The 18,319-nt window shown below is 52.3% G+C and overlaps 1 protein-coding gene across 1 annotated transcript in view; it reads left to right on the forward strand.

Moving 5' to 3' along the window:
* dhx16 (DEAH (Asp-Glu-Ala-His) box polypeptide 16) overlaps nucleotides 1-18,319 on the forward strand; it is a 48,755-nt gene that overhangs the window by 20,532 nt on the left and 9,904 nt on the right. The window contains exons 11-16 of the mRNA XM_059970838.1: nucleotides 1,243-1,453; nucleotides 1,744-1,842; nucleotides 2,061-2,213; nucleotides 4,768-4,908; nucleotides 5,951-6,113; nucleotides 13,666-13,784. Of these exons, the coding sequence (XP_059826821.1) occupies nucleotides 1,243-1,453; nucleotides 1,744-1,842; nucleotides 2,061-2,213; nucleotides 4,768-4,908; nucleotides 5,951-6,113; nucleotides 13,666-13,784 (886 nt within the window). The remainder of the gene's footprint in view (nucleotides 1-1,242; nucleotides 1,454-1,743; nucleotides 1,843-2,060; nucleotides 2,214-4,767; nucleotides 4,909-5,950; nucleotides 6,114-13,665; nucleotides 13,785-18,319) is intronic.

Here is an 18,319-nt window from a genome sequence, read left to right on the forward strand (position 1 = left end):
GAGCGGTGCAGTAGCGGGTCTGTCAGCTGCACCAGGCTGACGTGTTGCTGAATTTCCTGGACTTCGCTGTTTTCCCTACCGCCCTGCCACGTGTGGATACTGTGAGGCAGCACAGAGAGACCCGAATTTGACCCCGGCCTCTGGCACTGTCAGCATGTGGAGTTTGTACCTTCTTCCTGCACCGAGGCTTTCCTGTCTCCCAGGTGCTCCAGCTTCCTCCCGATCGGCTGCTGGTGTAGGGGAGTCACTGGAGTTAGTCGGCATCCGAGACAGATTAGAATGGTACAGAGAAATTCCTCGTTTGCATGACGCTCACAGCGTGGTGGTAATAAAAAATATCATCATCGTAAGAAATGAATTTAACGAAAGGTGCAAAAAGAATGCAGAACAGTGAGCTGGTGTTCGTGGACCATGTCCTGGGCGGTGAGAGTCTGTAACGATGGGTGCTTGTGAAGATGTCCTCGATGTTTCAGACGCTAGTGCCCGCGATGGAGCCGGCTGACTTTACAACTCTCTGCAGCTTTCTCCCAACCTGAGCGTTGGAATTTCCATACCAGACGGGAGAGGCAGCCAGTCACAATGCTCGCCGTGGTATTTCTGTGGAAACTGGCTCGAGTGTTTGGTGACAAACCAGATCTCCTCAGTGAAGTTTAGCTGCTGCAGAGCCGCCTTTGCGATTGCATCAGGGAGTTGGGCTGACGGTAGGGCCTCTCAGTTACTCGCTGCTGTTTCTGTAACAATTTCTTTGACCGGTCAGGGTTGTCGGCCCTGAGCTGAACCCCCGAACCGGTGGGCCACTCTTAGTCTGGCCTCTACCCTTTGACCTGTTTGGCGTGGGTGACCCTACCAAGGGTCAAGGCATAAGCCCCAACTCCAGCCAACATTTATGCACAGAAGCCTCTGAACCCTATGACAAGGTTAGAACATAGAAATCTACAGCACACTGGCCCTTTGGCCCACAATGCTGTGTTGACCATGTAACCTACTTTAGAGACTGCCTAGAAATTCCCTACCATAGCCCTCTATTTTTCTAAGCTCCATGTATCTACCTGAGAGTCCCTCAAAAGATCTTACTTTATCTGCCTCCACCACCATCGCTGGCAGTGCATTCCACGTGGGAAAATTTACCTCTGACATCCCCTCTGTACCTACTTCCAGGCACCTTAAACTATGCCCCCTCGTGGACCTCGGAGGATAGGCCCCCTGAGATGTTGATTTAACGCTTCCTTTGTGCCCTTCCAGTGTGGTGATCATCGACGAAGCCCACGAGCGCACGCTCCACACCGACATCCTCTTTGGCCTCATCAAGGACATCGCCCGCTTCCGCCAGGACCTCAAAGTGTTGATCGCCAGCGCCACGCTCGACACCGAGAAGTTCTCCACCTTCTTCGACGACGCCCCCATCTTCCGGATCCCCGGGCGCCGGTTCCCCGTCGACATTTACTACACCAAGGTGCTGGGGCAGCGAGAGAGGGCATGGGAGGGAGGCTGAGGAAGGGTGGGGGCAATTCTGACCAGAAGGCTCTCATGTGCACAGCCACCAAGAGAGGAAACAAACTGCAGACTTTGTATCCCTGTTGTTCAAAGTAAATTTATTATCAAAGATTCATATTCTAGCAGGCATTCACAGTAGGTATAAAGAAACGCAATAGAATCAATTTTAAAAAAACTACACACAAAGATGCACGAACAACCGATTGCCCCCCAACACCCTAACTAATGCCCTCCCCTTGCTCCCCACAGGCCCCAGAAGCGGACTACCTTGAAGCCTGTGTGGTTTCCGTCCTCCAGATCCACGTCACCCAGCCTCCAGGAGACATCCTGGTGTTCCTCACCGGGCAGGTAGGTGGGTCCTGTGGACATAAGTATGGGCAGGAGGGAAATCCTCAACATCTTCCCTCTCCCTCCCCACCTTTGCCTCCGCCCCTTGCCCTCCCTCCCTAAAGGTGCAGCTGGAGCCACGGAGTGCCCTCGGCAGATTGTTTATGTTCAGTGCGGGGGTGGGGGGGCTGGTGCCGCCCTGCCATCGCTGACGGGTTCTGGCTTCCCCGCCCGTACAGGAGGAGATCGAGACCACGTGCGAGATGCTGCAGGAACGCTGCCGCCGGCTGGGCTCCAAGATCGCCGAGCTGCTGGTGCTGCCCATTTACGCCAACCTGCCCTCCGACCTTCAGGCAAAGATCTTCGAGCCCACCCCACCCGGTGCCAGGAAGGTGAGAGGCCTCTTTGCTCGGTGTTTGGAGAGGTGAAGCCTCCCTGCCCCCGAGCATGGAGCGACGTGACTGTGCGTAGGCGTGAGACTGGAAGTGTCTGGCTCTGCAACTGCCAGAGAAACTCAGCAAGTCTGGAGGGAAACGGACAGCCGATGTTTCCAAGTTAAGACCGTGTGTTGACCATCTATTTCTCTCCTCACATGGGATACTGTTTCTCTGTAGACGCTGACTGACCTGCTGAGTTTTCCCAGTTTTTTTAGGTTTTCGTGTCAGGTTTCCAGCATTTTGATCCTGATATTACTCTTGAGGTACCTCAGTAAATATTTTCTCTATGTCAGTAATCCATATCATGGGATCGGAGCAGTCGGTCAGTGATGCTGCTGATCCGTGTTGCTGACGTGTCACACTCGTGTCTGCTCAGCTACTTTTTCCAGAGTCCCACTTGTCTCATCGTTCTCTCCTCTCCCTGATCGTGGGGTTTTATTTTCATTTAGACGGTAACAGGCCCTTCCGGCCAAGCGGCCCATTTACATCCATCTGACCAGTTAACCTACTGACCCGTGCGGTCAGGTGGAGCACGTGCAAACTCCTCACAGACAGCGATGGGCTGTTGGCGCTAACTGCGAAGCTGCCATGCTGACAGAACAGGATCAAGTGGTCACTCCTGTTTCTACAGATTTTAAACATTCGTTAACTGGCTTCTCATTGATCCCTTCTCACTCTGAAGGCGGTGATGGGTCCTATGTAAACGTCTTTTTTATTTGATTACCACCTTCTGGTGTCACCCACCTGCTCCACTTTAATGCCTCTATTCCTGAACTCACCCTTGACTTTGCACGTTAGCGTATTCCTCAATGCACACTGTGCACAGTGGTCCCCTCCCTCCCAATGCAGGCTCTCAACTCAAAACGCTGATAATTCCTCCCCAATCTCCCACCCCACAGATGCTGTTCGACCCACTGCATTCCTCCAGCAGGTTGTGTGTTGCACCAGATTCCAGCCTCTGCAGTGCCTTGTGTCTCCGTTGCTCTGTGTGCCAGCCGTGTGTGGAGAGGGGTTTGAAACCCCTCCCATTTTCTGGCGGAGAGGGGAAGAGACAGACAGACAGACAGACAGGCCTCTGCTGTGTGTGTGTGTGGAGAGACGTTTAAACCCCCCCATATTCTGACAAGGAGAGAGAGAGATCTGCTGAGTGAGTGGAGTGGGCTTTGATCTCACCACTTTCTGACCCAGAGAGAGAGTTCTGTGTGTGCGAGGTGGGGTTTGAACCCCCCCCCCCCCCCACTTTCTGACTCAGAGAGAGGGATAGATCTCTGCTGAGTGAGTGGAGTGGGGTTTGAACCATGCCCCCCTTCCAAAGTTCTGACTCAGAGCTCTACTGAGCCTCGAACACTACAGGACTGATCGGAGGGGGTTGAGTTTGCTATTGGGCCCTATACTTCCTATAAAATGAATGATGAGAGAGCAGGTGAATGAAGAGGTGCAGCAGTGGACTTGTCCTGTGACACCAGGGTCAGGTAAGTCGAAATTAGCTTCATTTGCCACATGTGTCAAAACATACAGCGAAATGCGTAGTTTGCATTAAATCAAATCCCAGGTGTCACGCTTCCAGCGTGAACACAGCATGCCCACAACTCACTAACCCTGAACATACATCTTTAGAAAGTGGGAAAGCCACAGGGTCACGGGCAGACAGCGCTGGGAATCAAACCCCTAGCCTACAGTGATATGTTACAGTAACCACTGGGCTGCTGTGCTACCCCAAACACAACTGTGCCGCCCTATGTCAGCTCAACTCCTGCACTGAGACTTGCCGATCCAAGTGTGGAAGCGCAGTCTGGTTCGCTGATCAGAATCCACTGGTTTGTCCTGCTGGGAACTGCTGACCCTCCCACCCTTTCCACGTGCTCTGGTCAGGAGTGTTCACCTTGCAGGGAGAGGGTGGTATATAAGAACGGGGTCCCCTCTGATGCCCCACGTAGAGAAACAGGACCTTCTACCCACACTGACCATCAGCCACCTCTTTGCACTAAAAGTAATTCTCTCTTATTCTGAGCCACACACACAAAATACTGGAGGAACTCAGCAGGTCAGGCAGCATCTATGGAGGAGTGTAAATGGTTGACATTTGGGGCCAAGGCCCTTCATCAGGACTTCCCCATTCTATTCTCCCCACGTTCCCATCTACTCTCCCCACATTCCCATTCTGTTCTCCTCACATTCCCATCCGCTCCCCACATTCCCATTCTATTCTCCTCACATTCCCATCCGCTCACCCCTACACAGCAGTCCAGCACATCTTTGGGATGTTGGAGGGAACCGGAGCACCTTGTGGGGTGGGGAGGATAGCGATCCCAGATTGTCACAGGGAGAACGTGTAAACTCCACAGGGCCGGAGGTTGGGATCGAACCCGTGTCCCTGACACTGGGAGGCAGCAGCTCCACTTGATAAAGCTTTCGTCCACAAGTGTTTCACTTTCAGCCGCCACTGTGTGACTGAGAGCAACTTGTCTCTCCGTCGACCAGCACACTTTTATTTGCGCTCTCCCCGCAGGTCGTCGTGGCCACCAATATCGCGGAGACCTCCCTGACGATTGACGGGATCATCTACGTGATAGACCCCGGCTTCTGCAAGCAGAAGAGCTACAATGCCAGGACGGGGATGGAGTCCCTGATCGTCACTCCCTGCTCCAGAGTAAGTGCCGGGATCACCTCGGCCACAGGTTATAGAGACTTGGAGGAAGCACATCACAGACCTGCGTATACACTTATCAAAAGGGCCTGCATTAATGTGGTGCCTTGCACCTCCAGTGCAGGGCTTTTTGCCATATATGTTGATGGGCCAAATGGCCTAATTCTGATCCAGTGTAGCATGAAGTAGGCCATTCAGCCCACAGACACCCTGCTAACCATCAAGTTCTCATTTTAAACTAATGCCATTTTATTCTCAGATCCATTGACTCCCCCTGGGTTTCACCACCCACCCACACTGGAGGCAATTGACAGCAGCTGGTTAACCCACACATGGGAGGAAACCAGGGCACTTGGGGGGGGGGAACCCATGTGGTCATAGGGAGAAGGGGCAAACTCAGCACACACAAACACAGGCACATACAGATTCGACACGCAGATGCTAATCCCAGTACGGAAGCTTTTCTCCTTCTGCCTGTGGAGAGACCTAATAGAACTGAATAAAACTATGAGAGGCAAAGACAGAGCAGACAGCCAGCACCTTTCCCCAGGTCAAAAGTTTGTAACCCGAGAGCACATCCCTTCAAGGTGAAGGGGTAAGTTGAAAGGAAAAAGGCAGGGTAATTTTCTTTTATTCAGCACGGTAGGTGCCTGGAATAGACGGCCGGCGGAGTGGTGGAAGCAGATATGATGGAGGTGTCCAGGAGCCTTTCAGGTAGACATACAGAATGAATGGATATGGATCGTGCAGACTGAATTGAGAATTGTGTTCAGTACAGTCATCATGGGCCAAAGGGCCTATTCCCATGTCGAATTATTGCAGGTTCTGCGATAGCACATCTTTAGGTGCTGTGAGCACTGATGTTGGATTTAATTTTCCCCTCCCACCAACGTGTTTCAGAGGCCCTCAGACAGCACGTGAAAGTGCAGAGAATGAAGACATTGTGTAGGCAGGAGGGATGAGTTAGGCATTTCATTAATTGTGGGGTGAAGGATTTGTTCCTGTGCTGTACCGTTACATGTTCTATGCTGCGTTTTACCTCCAGGCTTCAGCCAATCAGAGGGCAGGCAGGGCGGGACGCGTGGCAGCCGGCAAGTGCTTCCGACTGTACACGGCCTGGGCCTTCAAGCACGAGATGGAGGAGACGTCTGTCCCGGAGATACAGCGGACGAACCTGGGCAACGTGGTGCTGCTGCTGAAGAGTCTGGGTAAGGGGAGGGCTCGTGTTTACGGCAGGAGCGACACGGTTTTAAGCTGGGAGGTTCTCTGCCATGCCTACAGAACTGGATTAGGCAATGGCCATAGACAGTGGAGCACAGAACCTGGCCCTTCGGCCCATCTCATCAATCCCAACCCAAGTGGGCAATCCCACTCAGCCCCCCCCCACTAATTTTCCTTGCACCCTGTCTGTTTGCCTGCATTTGTCCCACATCCCTCTAAGCTCCTCCCTTCCGTGTACTTTTCCAAATTTTATTTAAATGTTGTTAACATATCTGCCTCAACCACTTCCTCTGGCAGTTAGTTCCATATATACTCACCACACTCTGCGAAGAAGTTACTTTTAAATCTTTCACCCTGAGGAAAACGATTCTCCCTATCTCTGCCCCCGTGACTTTATACACCTCAGATTAGATTTAAGTACAATTGGAGAAGCCGGCGCAAATTCCAGTTAAAACTTGGTAGATAATTTTCTTGCGTTTCCTCTTAAACTTGTTGGCTATTATCTAAGCTGATTCAGGAGTGAGTCTGCACAGTTGAGGAGATTTTAAAATACAAGTGCCTGGAAATTCAGTCCCATGCTTTGAGCAGTGTGGGGTTGGAAGTTCATTTCCCATTTTCAAATGCAATGTTGCCTCACTCGATAGATTTGGCTGGCGTGAGTCACTGACCCTCCTGCAACGCCATTGTATGTGCTGACCCGGGGTGGTCATCTGAGACAATGCCCGTTGTCATTAAATGGAGGATTAGCCTATGCAACGTCTCACTAACATCCTCGTAAACTTCTCTGCATTCTTTCCAGTTGAATGATGTCTTTTCCTATAAAAGTGAGCCTCTCACCAAAGGCTTGTATAACATCCCAACTAGGTGTCCTGACTGACGATGCACCAGAAATTTCTTCACCAGCCTATTGCTCTCAGCAAACTTGTACTCCTAGGTCCCCCTATGCCACAACACACTCCAGAGCCTGGCCAGTCACTCTGTTAGAAGGGGAGGTAATAATGAGGCAAGGAGAAGGGGTAAGAGCAGGAACATGCCCCACACCAGCTCGACCTTGTCATGGGGAGATTCAGTGTGGAAATGAGCTCATCAGCCCATCAACTCAGTGCTGACCGGTTCTCCATCAGCTCATTCCATGTTTGTTATTCTTCCCATATTCCCATCATCTCCACTGAGATACTCCGGCTCACCCACACACCTGGGGCAATTTACAACAGCCGGTTAACCCACCGAATTTGAGATGTGGGAGGAAACTGGAACACCAGGGGAAACGCACAGAGTCACAGGGAGAGTGCGCAATCTCCACGCACAGGGCGCACTGGAGGGTGGGTTCAAACACCCGCTGTGAGGCAGTGTCCCCACCCGCCGTGAGGCAGCGTCCCCACCCGCCGTGAGGCAGCATCCCCACCCGCCGTGAGACAGTCCCCACCCGCCGTGAGGCAGTCCCCACCCGCCGTGAGACAGCGCCTCCACCGGCCGTGAGACAGTCCCCACCTGCCGTGCGACAGTCCCCACCCGCCGTGAGACAGTCCCCACCCGCCGTGAGGCAGCGTCCCCACCCGCCGAGAGGCAGCGTCCCCACCCACCGTGAGACAGTCCCCACCCGCCGTGAGACAGTCCCCACCCGCCGTGAGACAGTCCCCACCTGCCGTGAGACAGCGTCCCCACACCCGCCGTGAGGCAGCGTCCCCACCCGCCGTGAGACAGTCCCCACCGGCCGTGAGGCAGTCCCCACCCGCCGTGAGACAGCGCCTCCACCCGCCGTGAGACAGTCCCCACCCGCCGTGAGACAGCGTCCCCACCCGTCGCGAGGCAGTCCCCACCCGCCATGAAGCAGCGTCCCCACCCGCCGTGAGACAGTCCCCACCCGCCGTGAGACAGCGTCCCCACCCGCCGTGAGACAGCGTCCCCACCCGCCGTGAGACAGTCCCCACCCGCCGTGAGACAGTCCCCACCCGCCGTGAGGCAGCGTCCCACCCGCCGTGAGGCAGCTTCCCCACCCGCCGTGAGACAGCGCCCCCACTGGCTGTGCCACTCTGCCTTCCCTTTGGCATCCAACTTCACTTCTGGTTTTCAGGGGCTTATCGTCGAATTACACCTGGCAATGTCCCGGTCACAGGCAGCGTTTGAGCAATGGAGGTGAGAAGGTTTCAGAGCTTTGAGCGCAGAAGTAATTCTCAGTCAATTGCTTACTGTCGTTAATTAAAGTGAGGTTAGAAGGAAGTGTCCACCCAGAATGTTATCTACAGAATTGCGCAAGCCACAATGATAATGGCCGAATATTTGCACAGTGATCTTGTGGTGAGAAGATTTACCAGAATTCTGCCTGGACCAGAGAGCACGCCTAGAGATTTTCTCTATGGAGTGAAGGAAGATCAGAGATAACTTGATCGAGGTGTGTAAGGTGATATAATACATTGATAGAGTGTACAGCCAGCTCCTTTTCCCCATGGTAACAATGGCTAATACAAGGGGGCGTAACTTTAAGGTGATTGGAGAAACGTATAGGATGGATGTCGGAGGTTCTTTTGTAATACAGTGGGAGATGAGTGTGTGGAACGCACTGCCAGGGGTGGTGGTGGTGAAGGCAGATACATTAGGGTCATTTTAGAGACTGTTAGATAGGCATATGGATATCAATAATAACTTTGTATTACAGTCGAAGTAGTTCAAAACACTTTACAAAGTGATAAGTGCGAACAGGAAAATAGGTAACAAAAATGAGAATAAAAGACAATGATGTCATTTTAAAGCAAGCTTGGGTAAACAGGCTTTGAGTTGTTGTTTAAATGTGACAACTGAGTCTGCACCCCTTACAGTTTTAGGTATTGAATTCCACAGTTTAGGAGCGCAGTTCAAAAAGCTGACCTCCCAATTATCTTCTGAGGAAGATTGTCTAAATTTAAGGGACCGGCGGAAAAAGAACTGAGAGCTCGAGCAGGATTATAAAATAAAAGTGATTCTGTGACATTCTCCAGTCCCAGAACATGTGAGGGAGGATAGCGAGAGGAAGAATAAAGGACAGGTGGGGACTACACGGTTCCGGAATATTAAGTGTGTAGTAGAGGAAGGTGGGGCGGAACAAGTGATAAGGAGGACTCATGTACAGAGGGATGGTCTGATGGAACATGGAGTTAAATGTGTTGAAAGAATAAGTAAATTTAGGAAGGACAACAAAATTCTAGGGGCGTATAGCCCGATGGGAGTTCGGGGAGCTGGGTTAAGCACAAAAGGCAGCGATTCAAACAGAGAGAGGAGAAATGGGTTAAAAATTCTATATCTGAATGCACGAAGTGTCAGAAATAAGGCAGATGAGCTTGAAGCCCAGGTGCGAATGGGTAACTATGATGTTGTTGGGATAACGGAGACATGGCTGCAGGGAGACCAAACCTGGGAAATGAATGTACAAGGGTATACATGCTAACGTAGGGACAGAAATGTGGGCAGAGGTGGCCCTGTTGGTGAGGAATGAGATTCAGTCCTTTGCAAGGGGGGGACATAGGGTCAGCAGAAGTAGAATCTGTGTGGATAGAACTGAGGAACAGTAAGGGCAAAAGGACCCAAATGGGTGTTGTCTACAGGCCACCAAACAGTAGCATGGATATTGGGTGCAAGTTGAATAGAGAGTTAACATTGGCATGTGGCAAAGGTAATGTCGCAGTAGTTATGGGGGATTTCAACATGCAGGTGAACTGGGAGAATCAGATTGGTGCTGGACCACAGGATAGGGAGTTTGTAGAGTGCCTACGGGATGCATTCTTGGAACAGCTTGTACGAGAGCCAACCAGGGACAAGACTATTCTGGATTTAGTGTTATGTAATCAACAGGATTTGATAAGCGATCTCGCAGTAAAGGAGCCATTAGGAGGTAGTGATCACAATATGATAAGCTTTTATCTGCAATTTGAGAAGGATAGGGGTAGCTCGGAGGTGTCAGTGTTGCAGATGAACAGGGTGAAACTATGGAGCCATGAGGGAGGAGCTGACCAAAGTTGACTGGACGGATAGCCTAGCAGAAAAGACAGTGGAACAGCAATGGCAGGTATTCTTGGGAATAATGCACAAGGTGCAAAATCAGTTCATCCCCCAGAGAAGGAAGGATTCAAAGGTGGGAAAGGGGCCACAGTGGTTGACAAAGGAAGTCAGAGATTGCATAGCATTAAAAAAAAGGAAATATGATAGGGCTAAGGTGAGTGGGAGGACAGATGATTGGGAAGTTTTTAAGGAACAACAGAACTTAACTAAAAAGACAATACGGGGAGAAAAAAATGAGGTACGAACGCAAGCTAGCCAGGAATATAAAGGAAAATAGCAAAAGCTTTTTTAGGTATGTGAAGAGAAAGAAGATAGTTAAGAACAATGTTGGGCCCTTGAAGAATGAATTGGGTGAAATTATTATGGGAAACAGAGAAATGGCAGAAGAATTTAATGAGTACTTGAGATCTTTTTTCACTAAGGAAAACACAAGCAATCTCTCAGATGTATGGATGGGCCAAGGACATAGGGTAACAGAGGAAATGAAACAGATTGACATTCGGAAGGAAACGGTGATGAGAAGACTGATGGGACTGAAGGATGACAAATCCCCAGGTCCAGATGGTCTGCACCCTAGGGTACTAAAGGAGGTGGCCCTGGAAATTGTGGATGCATTGGTAATCATTTTCCAATGTTCCTTAGATTCAGGATCAGTTCCTGAGGATTGGAGAATGGCTAATGTTATCCCACTTTTTAAAAAAGAAGGGAGGGAGAAAACAGAAAACTATCGACCTGTCAGCCTGACATCAGTGGTGGGAAAGATGCTAGAGTCCATTACTAAGGATGAAATAGTGGCATATCTAGATAGCAGTGATAGGATTGGGCTGAGCCAGCATGGATTTTCCAAGGGTAAATCGTGTTTGACTAATCTGTTGGAGTTTTTCGAGGATGTAGCCAGGAAGTTAGATGGGGGAGATCCAGTGGATGTAGTGTAAGGTCTAAGGTCTAAGTCTAAGGTCCCACATAGAAGATTGGTGGGTAAAATCAAAGCTCAGGGCATTGGGGGGAAGGCATTGACATGGATAGAAAACTGGTTGGCAGATAGAAAGCAAAGGGTAGCGGTGAATGGGTGTTTCTCGGAATGGCAGGTGGTGACTAGTGGGGTGCCACAGGGCTCGGTATTGGGACCACAGCTGTTTACCATTTACATTAACAATTTGGATGAAGGCATAAAAAATAACATCAGCAAATTTGCTGATGATACTAAGCTGGGTGGGAGTGTGACATGTGATGAGGATGTTAGGAGAATTCAGAGTGACTTGGATAGGCTGGGTGAGCGGGCAGATACTTGGCAGATGGCGTTTAATGTGAATAAGTGTGAGGTTATCCACTTTGGGAGTAAGAACAGGAAGGCAGATTATTATCTGAACGGTGTGGAGTTGGGTAAGGGAGAAATACAAAGAGATCTTGGAGTCCTTGTTCATCAGTCGCTGAAGGTGGATGAGCAAGTGCAGCAGGCAGTGAAGAAGGCTAATGAAATGTTGGTCTTTATTACAAAGGGAATTGAGTACAAGAGCAAGGAAATCCTCTTGCATTTGTACAGAGCCCTGGTGAGACCACACCTGGAGTATTGTGTACAGTTTTGGTCTCCAGGGTTAAGGAAGGACATCCTGGCTATAGAGGAAGTGCAGCGTAGATTCACAAGGTTAATTCCTGGGATGTCTGGACTGTCTTACACAGAGAGGTTAGAGAGACTGGGCTTGTACACGCTGGAATTAAGGAGATTGAGAGGGGGTCTGATTGAAACATATAAGATTATTAAGGGATTGGACAAGATAGAGGCAGGAAATATGTTCCAGATGCTGGGAGAGTCCAGTACCAGAGGGCATGGTTTGAGAATAAGGGGTAGGTCATTTAGGACAGAGTTAAGGAAAAACTTCTCCTCCCAGAGAGTTGTGGGGGTCTGGAATGCACTGCCTCAGAAGGTAGTGGAGGCCAATTCTCTGGATGCTTTCAAGAAGGAGATAGATAGGTATTTTATGGATAGGGGAATCAAGGGATATGGGGACAAGGCAGGAACAGGGTATTGATAGTAATTGATCAGCCATGATCTCAAAATGGCGGTGCAGGCTCGAAGGGCCGATTCTGCACCTATTGTCTATTGTCTATTTGGAGCTGTAAAAACAAGAGAACTTTAATATCAACTCTGAAAGGTACAGGAAGCCGATGCAGAGAGCTAGTATGGGAGTGGTATGTTCCCTTGTGTTTACTTAGCAGCTGCATTCTGAATGAATCTAATTTGTCAATAGATTCCTTTGAAAGAAGAATGGTGGGCTATCTAGGAGGGAAAAGTTAGTTTGATCCTAAACTAGGTTAAAAGGCTGGCACAACACCGTGGCCTATGTGTCGTATGTTGACAGAGGAACAGGTCTGTAGCAAGAACATTCCTGCTCTCTGTCAAAGCGATACGGGGAGTATTTGCTTTGCTACCTGACCTGCTGCAGGAGCAGATGAAATCTTCTTGTACCGGACCACCAGTCTCTCGATGGAGCGGTTGCGATAACTGCTCTACTGAGAGACTATTGGTGAGGTACAGGACTGCCTGTCCAGGTTCTGCTCTCAAGCCCCTGGTGCAAATGTTGACCAACCACCTCTAACTCAGAGTTTGGGGGTGCCAATCACTAACTGCCCCCCCCCCCCCCCCACTAAAGGCTTGGAGACGGCAGGGAGTCAACCTCCTGTCTAATCTTAATAGCTGCACGGACGCATCCAACCATTGCTCTTACTGGGAGATTTTTACACGGCCCGAAAAGAGTGTGGCACTTTAAATGCCTTTTTTCTGTAATATGCATACTATGAACATTTAGAAGGAAAACTGAAAAATCACATGCTTTTGATTTTATTTATTAATTGAAATGTGTAACGAAATATAGTTCAAACAGTAAAATCTTTCATGTTTCGTAAACTGTTTCTGGCTGCGTCCAACTCCAGGTGTGCAGCAACAAAGGCTACGTGCATGGGAGCATTTCAGTTACTGTGCGACCACGCACCCGCGCAACTTAGGGAACAGTGCAGAGGGTACCGGTGGAGAAGGAGAATAACTGGCCCTGTGATATGGAAAAGCTGCAGCCGCTCATTGGCTGCCAGGGTTCCCTAGTGTCTAGACCACAACAGAGGCAGGACGCATGTCTCTAAATACTCGTGGATACATGGGAGCGTAGTAGTAGTGTCACCAATGCTTGTATGTACTCTCTGTGTCCGCGTGGGTTTCCTCTGGATGCTCTGTTTTCGTCCCACAAGGCGTACGGGTTCAGGTGAGTTGGTTGTGGGTGTTCTGTGTTGGTGCTGAATGCATGGAAACCCTTGCAGGCTGCCCCCAGCACATCGTCAGTCATTGAAGCAAACGACACATTTGATGTATACGTGACAAATAAAGGTCATCTTTAACCTCTGTCTAACCTGGTCTGGCTGGAATTCCATTTGGGATAGAGGGACGTGGTCCTCTTTATTCCAGGCCGTTCTCCCGACCAGCTCCAGCTCTAACTCGCTCCACTCTCTCCCTGTAAGGAATCAACGACCTGATCCACTTTGATTTCATGGACCCACCCCCTCACGAGACGCTGGTGCTCGCCCTGGAGCAGCTCTACGCCCTGGGAGCGCTCAATCACCTCGGAGAGCTCACCAAGGTAAGATGCGCTCGGGGGGTGGGGGGTCTGCACAGCTCAATCACAGCATTACCTGATGCTCTTCCTAAACTGAACCTCCCTCCCTGCAAACTCCCCCCGCCACCGACTGCCCTTGCCCGATTTTGCTTGCTTATCCATATGCACCTTTCAGTCCAGACCTGCCCTCCCTGCCCCTCTGCAACCGGCTGCGTGCTCTGTGCTTTCAGTCCAGACCTGCCCCTCTGCAACCGGCTGCGTGCTCTATGCTTTCAGTCCGGACCTGCCCTCCCTGCCCCTCTGCAACCGGCTGCGTGCTCTGTGCTTTCAGTCCAGACCTGCCCTCCCTGCCCCTCTGCAACCGGCTGCGTGCTCTGTGCTTTCAGTCCAGACCTGCCCCTCTGCAACCGGCTGCGTGCTCTGTGCTTTCAGTCCGGACCTGCCCTCCCTGCCCCTCTGCAACCGGCTGCGTGCTCTGTGCTTTCAGTCCGGACCTGCCCTCCCTGCCCCTCTGCAACCGGCTGCGTGCTCTGTGCTTTCAGTCCGGACCTGCCCTCCCTGCCCCTCTGCACTTTGCCAGGCCACTTTGGGGGGAAGTTAACACTCAAACGTGTGGGTGCGGCAACAAACAGCCTGCTGGAGGAACTCAGCTGGTCCAGCAGCATCTGTGGGGAGAGAGGAGTTGTCAACGTTTCGAGTTGAAACATTGCGTCATGACACTGCAGGGTTCCTCCCCTCCCACAGACCCACAGAGTTCCTCCTGCAGGTTGTTGTTGCTGCAGATTCCAGTGTGTACAGTCTCTTGTGTCTCCCGGAACAAAGTTGGGTTAGACGACCATGGAGTGACACAGCTTGGAATCGGGCCCTTTGGCCCAACCGGCCCACGCCAATCTAGCTTAGTTCGATTTGCTTACGCTGAGCGGTTACCGAGTCTGATGTAGAAGAGGCCATGTGGGGAGCTCCGCTGTACTTTGTATCTGACCCGTGCTGTCTCTGCCCTGGCATTGTGTGTATAGAGGGGGACGCTTTACTTCGTAACTGACTCATGGAAGCACAAGGTCCACATTAAAATGGTACGGGTGTCACTGGATGACGTTTTGTGGGTTACACATAAACCTTCTGCGTATACCTCTTTTAAACTGCTATCGCTGCAATCTGCAGCCTGTATTTTCCCTTTAAGTAATGTTCTTTTAAACCAGCAATTATACAAAATACAGAAGGACTCGGCGACCTCAGCAGGTGCAGTTTAAACGGACTAAGGGACATCACCGTGCCTGGAGGAGATGCTACAAGCTAGACAAACAGCAGGGTGTGAAGCTCCATCTGCCCCACATCTTGTTAGCAAGTTGTACGGTCTCTGGAGAACAAGACTGAGGACCAAAGGGCAAGATCGCTGTGTCGGGGGAAATGAGAGATTGCTGCTGTCTGTATTTCACAGAGACGTGACTGCCTCAGACATGCTGGGTAGGTCAGTAAGACCTGAGGGTGTCTCAGTTCACTGGATGGACTGGACTGCTGATCCAAAGAGGGCACAAGGTGGGGTCTGTGTTTTGTGACAACTCTTCGTGGTGTTTGACGAAACAGTCGTGCCACACTCTTATTCCCCTAATCTGGAACATCTACTGATTAAGTGCTGACCATTCTACTTACTGAGAGAGTTCTCCTCAGTGATTCTGACCGTGGTTTGCATATCGCCAGAGGCTGGTGTTAAGCAAGCACTTGAGGTATTGAGTGCAGTGATATGCAAGCAAGAAACAGCCTACCCTGACGCCTTTCCAATCATTCTCGGGGTCTTCAGTCAGGCTCACGTAAAGAAATTTCTGTCCAATTATCATCAGCATATCACCTGCAGCACCAGGGGTCCCAACACACTTGACCGCTATACTACCATAAAGAATGCCAACCATTTGATCCCCAGACCGTAATTTGGGAAATCTGGCTGCCCTCCTCTTCCTCAGGCAGAGGCCGAAGAACAAGGCAGCAGAAGTAGGGACGGTGAGGAGGTGATTGCAGGCAGGAGCAAGAGAAACGGTTATAGGACTGCTTCAAGTCGGTGGACTGTACCGTGTTCCCAGATTCACCACATGATCTGAACAAATCACCACAGTTGTCATGGATTTTATAAAGTCAGACATAGATGTCTGTGTCCCCAGAAAATCATTTAGACTGCCTCAACCAGTAGTCCCGGATGAACCACGAGACCTGGAATCTGCTGTGGGCCAGGTCAGTGGTGTTCAGGTCTGTCAACCAAGCAAAATACATGTACATTTATTTCTCTGACATCCGATATTTGCCCCCCCCCCCCCAGCATTCCCCTTTCCCATTTCCCCCTTTCATCTCTTCTCCGTATCTGCCCATCACCTTCCTCTGGAGCTCCTCCCCTTTCCATTCTTCCATGGCCTTCTGTTTTTCTTGTTTGGTGCTGAGAGGCGGCGTGGGAGCTGTGTAACCTCAGATGTAGTGAGGACTAGACCTCAAGCTGTGGGCTTGCCTGGTGCTGGAGTCCAGACGAGGAGACGGTGTAGCGTGGCGTCCGTGTTCAGGCTGTGGGCTTGCCTGGTGCTGCAGTCCAGACGAGGAGTCGGTGTAGCGTGGCGTCCGTGTTCAGGCTGTGGGCTTGCCTGGTGCTGCAGTCCAGACGAGGAGTCGGTGTAGCGTGGCGTCCGTGTTCAGGCTGTGGGCTTGCCTGGTGCTGCAGTCCAGACGAGGAGTCGGTGTAGCGTGGCGTCCGTGTTCAGGCTGTGGGCTTGCCTGGTGCTGCAGTCCAGACGAGGAGACGGTGTAGCGTGGAGTCCGTGTTCAGGCTGTGGGCTTGCCTGGTGCTGGAGTCCAGACGAGGAGACGCCAGAGACGGTGTAGCGTGGCGTCCGTGTTCAGGCTGTGGGCTTGCCTGGTGCTGCAGTCCAGACGAGGAGACGCCGGAGACAGTGTAGCGTGGCGTCAGTGTTCAGGCTGTGGGCTTGCCTGGTGCTGGAGTCCAGACGAGGAGACGCCGGAGACGGTGTAGCGTGGCGTCCGTGTTCAGGCTGTGGGCTTGCCTGGTGCTGGAGTCCAGACGAGGAGACGCCGGAGACGGTGTAGCGTGGAGTCCGTGTTCAGGCTGTGGGCTTGCCTGGTGCTGGAGTCCAGACGAGGAGACGCCGGAGACGGTGTAGCGTGGAGTCCGTGTTCAGGCTGTGGGCTTGCCTGGTGCTGCAGTCCAGACGAGGAGATGCCGGAGACGGTGTAGCGTGGAGTCCGTGTTCAGGCTGTGGGCTTGCCTGGTGCTGGAGTCCAGACGAGGAGACGCCGGAGACGGTGTAGCGTGGAGTCCGTGTTCAGGCTGTGGGCTTGCCTGGTGCTGGAGTCCAGACGAGGAGACGGTGTAGCGTGGCGTCCGTGTTCAGGCTGTGGGCTTGCCTGGTGCTGGAGTCCAGACGAGGAGTCGGTGTAGCGTGGAGTCCGTGTTCAGGCTGTGGGCTTGCCTGGTGCTGCAGTCCAGACGAGGAGACGCCGGAGACAGTGTAGCGTGGCGTCCGTGTTCAGGCTGTGGGCTTGCCTGGTGCTGCAGTCCAGACGAGGAGACGCCGGAGACGGTGTAACGTGGAGTCCGTGTTCAGGCTGTGGGCTTGCCTGGTGCTGCAGTCCAGACGAGGAGACGCCAGAGACGGTGTAACGTGGAGTCCGTGTTCAGGCTGTGGGCTTGCCTGGTGCTGGAGTCCAGACGAGGAGATGGTGTAGCGTGGCGTCCGTGTTCAGGCTGTGGGCTTGCCTGGTGCTGCAGTCCAGACGAGGAGACGCCGGAGACGGTGTAGCGTGGCGTCCGTGTTCAGGCTGTGGGCTTGCCTGGTGCTGGAGTCCAGACGAGGAGACGCCGGAGACGGTGTAGCGTGGCGTCCGTGTTCAGGCTGTGGGCTTGCCTGGTGCTGGAGTCCAGACGAGGAGACGGTGTAGCGTGGCGTCCGTGTTCAGGCTGTGGGCTTGCCTGGTGCTGGAGTCCAGACGAGGAGACGCCGGAGACAGTGTAGCGTGGCGTCCGTGTTCAGGCTGTGGGCTTGCCTGGTGCTGCAGTCCAGACGAGGAGACGCCGGAGACGGTGTAACGTGGAGTCCGTGTTCAGGCTGTGGGCTTGCCTGGTGCTGCAGTCCAGACGAGGAGACGCCAGAGACGGTGTAACGTGGAGTCCGTGTTCAGGCTGTGGGCTTGCCTGGTGCTGGAGTCCAGACGAGGAGATGGTGTAGCGTGGCGTCCGTGTTCAGGCTGTGGGCTTGCCTGGTGCTGCAGTCCAGACGAGGAGACGCCGGAGACGGTGTAGCGTGGCGTCCGTGTTCAGGCTGTGGGCTTGCCTGGTGCTGGAGTCCAGACGAGGAGACGCCGGAGACGGTGTAGCGTGGCGTCCGTGTTCAGGCTGTGGGCTTGCCTGGTGCTGGAGTCCAGATGGGGAAACGCCGGAGACGGTGTAGCGTGGAGTCCGTGTTCAGGCTGTGGGCTTGCCTGGTGCTGCAGTCCAGACGAGGAGACGCCGGAGACGGTGTAGCGTGGAGTCCGTGTTCAGGCTGTGGGCTTGCCTGGTGCTGCAG

Source organism: Hypanus sabinus, chromosome 5, assembly GCF_030144855.1.
Source record: "Hypanus sabinus isolate sHypSab1 chromosome 5, sHypSab1.hap1, whole genome shotgun sequence".
Taxonomy (NCBI): Eukaryota; Metazoa; Chordata; class Chondrichthyes; order Myliobatiformes; family Dasyatidae; genus Hypanus; species Hypanus sabinus.